The sequence below is a fragment of the Athene cunicularia genome (genome assembly GCF_003259725.1).
Source record: "Athene cunicularia isolate RWA chromosome 1 unlocalized genomic scaffold, athCun1 chr1_part1, whole genome shotgun sequence".
Taxonomy (NCBI): Eukaryota; Metazoa; Chordata; class Aves; order Strigiformes; family Strigidae; genus Athene; species Athene cunicularia.
In genome coordinates this window covers 96,330,287-96,336,286 of record NW_020799091.1, presented here as the reverse complement: position 1 = coordinate 96,336,286, position 6,000 = coordinate 96,330,287, and the positions used below count along the sequence as shown (strand labels likewise).

The 6,000-nt window shown below is 40.1% G+C and overlaps 1 protein-coding gene across 4 annotated transcripts in view; it reads right to left on the bottom strand.

The window, feature by feature from the left end:
- Positions 1 to 3,003: 3,003 nt before the first annotated feature.
- The window catches only part of ERG (ETS transcription factor ERG), a 107,294-nt gene continuing 104,297 nt past the window's right edge, over positions 3,004 to 6,000 (bottom strand). For all 4 annotated transcript variants that reach the window (XM_026856668.1, XM_026856685.1, XM_026856678.1 and 1 more), the window contains one exon: positions 3,004 to 4,017. In XM_026856668.1, the coding sequence (XP_026712469.1) occupies positions 3,497 to 4,017 (521 nt within the window). In that variant the 3' untranslated portion in view covers positions 3,004 to 3,496. The remainder of the gene's footprint in view (positions 4,018 to 6,000) is intronic.

Below are 6,000 nucleotides of genomic sequence, written 5' to 3'. Positions count from 1 at the left end.
AATGTCTCTTGTGGTATGGACACAGGGTTGCTCAGCTTCCCCTAGCATTTTAGTTGCACTGTTCCCATACCTTGCCAGGAAAGAGGGTCATGGTCTGAACTGGGAACCAGCCCCTAAACTCTGGCCTCACGTTGGTCTTCCTGGCTCCTAGTAGCAGGGCCAGACTGGGTAGCAGGAATTGAGCAGCAGAGATACTACCATGTGTTTACTGCCCATTTTGCCTCTGCCAGTGCCCTGGGACACTGGGCTGATTCTTGCTCTCTAGCAGAAAGAAACCCTGCAGGTGTCTGCTGCCCCTGGGGTAGGGAGGCCCTGCAAGCAGCAGAGCCATCTGTCCCAGTGCAGCAGAAATAGGGTTTCTCCATCCTTCACTCTCCTTTTCATCTTCAGAGTTGCAAAATCCAGGTTTTTCCAAGGCTCCTGGAAATCTGTAAACTGGTCCTGGGGAACTCTAAGATGGGTGTCCTGGATTGGTTTGCCAGTGAGATACCCACGGCCTGCTGCAGGATTTTGCTCTTCATCGTGAGGAAACTCCCATCACACCATCTGCTGTGACTCCATCCCTGTCCCAGGATTTGGAAACTTTTTTTTAATGTCAGGATGTTCTTCCCATTGCACATGATAGCAACTAGGCAACACAATCTGGAAATCCTGCAGGCAGCTCGGTGAGCACTGGAGATGCTTTGGAGGCCTCCAGGTATGGCCTTGCCAATCTAAACAAAGACAGTTGTTTCATCTGGATTTTTTAAATGTCTAATTAAAGGTGGTTCAACAATACACTTACCTTTTTTTGGTTTTTTTTCAGTTGGAAGTACACATGAAATAGATACAAGCAACTGTAGATGTTATTTCCACTGAAAGGCAAACTCTTATTCTTATAGTCAGCATGTAGGTGTACCTGCCATAACTTTCTAAAACAGTGAGTGACTAACCTTTTCCAAGAGTTCAGTTTTTCTAACCTTACTGTGAGTTTTTATTTTTTAAGAGATACAGACTTACAGTGCTTATTTCCCAAACGATCACAAGGCTTATGATGCCACTGCTCAGGTCTCAAACATTAGTAATATAATCCTGTGCTTATAAACTGCCACCAAGACACCCATAACACAGGAGTCTGGCAAGGAGGCTCCCATTGCACAGCACGGATTAATGCTCCACAAAACGCATATGCAGAACATTTGCCATAAAACCTGAATCCACACCCATTTTGTCTGAAAAAGAGACAAAAGAACAGCGAAAAAGAAGGATACAGTTGGAGGTCTGAGCTGTCTGGGGTCTCTGCAGTAAACACTGTCTGCTGTGGAGAGGCTCTCATAAATGTCACTGCTAATTTTCCAGACCAGTTCTTCAGCTGGTGTTACAAAAAAGTGGAGGCATGCCATTAGGCACCAGATGTAGTTTTGGGGCCCAGGATACAGAGTGGGAAGCCTCTAAATCTAGAACAGAAAGAAAATATTCTGCCCTCTGTAAACAGCCAGGATGGACTGCAATGACAAATTAACAAGTTACTATACACTCCATTCTAATGTGAGGAATAATGGAAGTTATTCATTATCCACTTTATTTACTAATAATGATACAGTATGTATTAAAAACAAGGGGGCATGGTAATTCAACATATGATTCAGTATGAAAATACATCTCAGGCTGAGATTGTGCCACATAATCTGATAGCAACAAAAGATAATTTCTGGATATCGGTATTCTTCCTTAGAGGCCTTATTTAGCCTTCATCTTGGCCATGAAATTGCCAAGGAATTGGGCATGGTTGCAATCTCTGGGCAAAAGAAAATCAGGACAGGAATGAGAAGGCCCTGGTTAAAGAGGGGCTTCAAATATTTTAGCAGAACTGTCTGGAAAAGAAGATACACAGCACCTGTCCACTTTGAACTTAGGCTAAGCATTGCTATTTGGTCCTAGATTTTCATGACTGACAGATTTCACCAAACAAAATTTTAAAATAAAATGGCTAGAATATTTTAACATGGTGAGCAGAAGATCTGATAGGCATGTCAGGCACTAAAAATGCAAATGCAAATGCAAACTACAGTGTCAATCTGAATTGCCATGCTAGGCCAAGCTTATTTTATTACATACATTCTGCATTCTAAGTACTAATATGTTCATAATGTAAACATTAAGCATACAGAGTTAAAATTCAAGGCCACAATATTTTTGATTGTCCCTTTTTTGTGTCTTTGGTTGGCCGAGATCAACTCGTAGTGTATAAATGCATAAGTTATATAATAATTATATAAAAAGGAAAAAATAACATTGACTTGTATACTTCATTCTGACAAACGCACAGCGTTCGCGACTCGATAAAGAAAAACTGGCGCCCGCCTAACAAAAATACTTAGATGATTTCTGATTTTGGCAGTCAGGGGTTGTCTCTTGCTTTAACCAATAGAAAACAAACTCCCTTAATAATGATGAGGTTCTAATTGGTAACTTTTAAATAGCAAACACAATTCCAGTTTTACTTTTTTTTTTGAGAGATGCATATTCTGATTTCTGAATTCTTCTGCTTTTCCCACTTTTTTTTTTTATTACTATAAAATCAAGTCTGTTCCTCCTGTAATACTGGGAATGGTATGATACTGAGCAATATGTTTCACAAGTCCAAACAAGTGTTTCTTCATAGTCCCAACGCGACTAAGTTTTCAGTCTTTTCAGTCTCTACTGGTAAAGAAGTTTCTTTTCTCCCATTCTCACCACCTTTATCCTCTTCTTTCTCCTTTCTGCTTCCTCTGTCAGGTGCAGGCCTCTGATCTACAACCATACACTTGCCCTTCAGCACATTCTCATTTCCGATGTTTGGCTCAGGGTTCCTGTAATACTGTCAAGAAATCTGTTTGGGTTGTCTTCACAGTTTGAGTAGCTGATAACACTCTAATGAATGAAACACATTTGATTTAAACTAAACCAATGCTGTTATATTCCAAATCAGCTTCCACACTAAACCAGTCTTTTTTGCTGATATGTTTCTATTTTTTAAATACAGGTAGGTTTTTTCCTTTTTTTTTTTTTTTCCCTTTTCCCCTCTCTTTTGTAATGATTCATATATTGTATGTTAGGTCACTATAGACTTATCCTTATATTGCTGTAGTATAGTCCCAGTTTTGCACTAGCAAGATATCAAACTTTACACATAAGCTTATCAACTTTTTAAGACCACTAGCTTTTGTAGGTTTTCCTTATCATTTCATGCTTTTACCCACAATAGTCTGCTGTTGTTTGGTCCACAGAGTCGATGCCCATATACATTACATTTTAGTATCATAATACTCCTTGAAAATCTCCTTTAAATCCCTACTACAAAGAGTCTTTTTGACATCTAAAATTTAATGTGATTTTTTTTCCCAGCCAAACCTTCACTTGTCTCTTTAGGCACTTTTAATTTGTGTACTCCAATAGAGTTCATTGCAATTCATCAGGGACTGCATCCCAGAGAGAACTGTCTTTGCTTTTTCTGGTGTTTCTTTTTTTCCCCCACTTAGTAGTAGGTGCCAAGATGAGAAGGCATATGAGCAGCTGGCAGCCTGGTATTGGGGTAGATACCTCCAGTTGGTGAATTCCAGTATGGATTAGGGGCAGCAAAAAAGCTGGACGATGTTACAGGCAAAGCAGGGGGGTGGGGAGCTACAAAGTTCATCTTCTGAGGGTGCGCATGATAGGAGCTCATGTAGGGGAGGTCTGATGGGTATTTGTACATGGACGACTCTGGGGGGTGAGGCTGGAGAGCCTGAGCGATGCCGTGGAAATCAAATTTGTAGGCATAGCGCTTACCATGAACCTTAGTCATAATATTTTTATCATAGTAGTAGCGAAGCGCACGGCTGAGTTTGTCATAGTTCATGTTAGGCTTGCTTTTCCGCTCTCCCCAGCGCCGAGCCACTTCATCAGGGTCGGTCATCTTGAACTCTCCGTCAGTGCCCTCCCAGGTGATGCAGTTGGAGTTGGAGCTGTCCGAGAGGAGCTCCAGCAGGAACTGCCATAGCTGTATCTGCCCACTCCCTGCAGGGGGAAACGAAATAGAAATGTCAGGACTGGTGACTAATAATGTTAAGACATCAATTCTTCCAGGCTCTCACATAGGACCCTATTAGGAAATGTTGCAATGTTGGTTCCTACTTCTTACTCTTAACTAGTCCCCTTCCTCCCAGCCCTATCTCATGAAATCCTAAAAAGCAGAGCAAATGGTAATGTGTCATGTTTTCCCTCATCTGAGTGGCAGAATGCCATTACATGGAGATTTAATAGTTACCTAATGTCATTCAGTGTAGACAATTGATGGGGAAATAATACAGCGCTCATTTAGGAAACTAATCTCTAAAGTTCAGGACAAACAGCTTTCACTTGCGTAACATTTTGCTTGTTCTCACAGCATTATGTTGCAACTAAATGTTCTCTGGTATGGAATAAGCCTACACAAAATGGAGAAGTTTATAAAAAGCTGGGCTCATGCCAAACCATATCATCCCTTTGCAGCATTTGGGGAAATGCAGAACGGAAACTTATTAGCTTGCTGTTGCGCTGCATACAACCATAGGGCAAAACATTTGCAAGAACAGTGAAAAGGTCCATAAAATACATTCTTGTCATCTGTGTGTCAAACGAATTTAAATGATTATTGAACTCAAGACTCAAAACGTTGTTGTTGGCTTTTTCTCACTCCTCTGCCAATTTCATCTTAAAAAGAAAACAATTAGTCTGTTGTCAACTTTTCAGAAGTTTGTTGACTGGAGGTATAGGAACAAAATTTTACCATTTTAGGCAATTGAAAGTAGACTTCAGAGGGCCTTGCCACTGATATTCATGTTAAAAGCTTAGTATTTCTTAAAGCAGCACTGAAATAATGTAAAATACAGCTGAAGCAGCTTGCGAGGCAATCTGTTTCACAAGCTCAACGTCAGCAGAATTTGCCAACCAGCTTGTATGTGCTAACTTCCAAGTACATCTCTGACCAGGAATTGGTTTGGTTTCTTTTTTTTTTTTTTTTTTCCAGACCAGATATGTGGGTATAATAAACAGCTTTTCTTTAGAAAGCTTATAGTAGCGAATTGTAGTATCAAGCTAGAGCAGCATCTGAAATCCATTAGCAGTTTATACTTCAGTGCAACTGAAACCCATATTCATTTAAATGATATTTATCCAAACTGTCCTTAATGAATTTCTTCTGTTCCATTAACATGCATTAAGTAAACAAACAAACAAAAGAATCCATGGTATGAGCAAGGCATGCAAGTTTTAATACACGAAACATAACAAGAGGATTAGCCTTTGAAAATCAATAAACAGTTCAGCACTGGACAAAACACAAATTTTTGAATAAGCAATCCAACATATGTTCTAACATAAACACTTGCCTTCCAAATGTAATATATAGTCCTATGAAAATAAATGGTTGCTGTCAATTTCCTTTTAATGAGAGAGTAATTCCACTGACTTATAAACACACAAAACATGTTAAAGCACAGGAATGATGGTGTGTAGGAATTCCATATCCAAATGTTAAAAGAGTATCCCAATCCAGACCATGTTAGAGTCTTCCACAGTAATGAACTCTACCAAATGGGTGCTTGATGAAAATGTAAAAGCTGGGGTTTATGAACAAATCAAAGGGAGGTAGACCCCCACTTCCAGTTAAGATCAGTGTCACCTGGAAACCCACTGCCTTAGGCCATTTGGAAAATCCTGCTCTCAATACTTAATTGCTTTCCTATGCCCTGCAAAACCGTCTAGAAAGTAAGCTAATCTAGAATGGTGCTTGATGTCACTTGGGATAAAGTGAAAGGAATTGGATCTGTATTTTGGCAATTTTGTTGTTAGAAGAAACATTGTTCCTGGGGGTTGAAGAGACCTACAACGCAGAACAGGGAACACTGTGCCCTGTGGCTGTTAAAGCAAGGGAAATAGGAAGTGGCACGTACAGTGTCAGTCCATTGTGGCAGATTACGATGTTGATTATGGTAGTGTACAGCCACAGTGTGTCCTGTG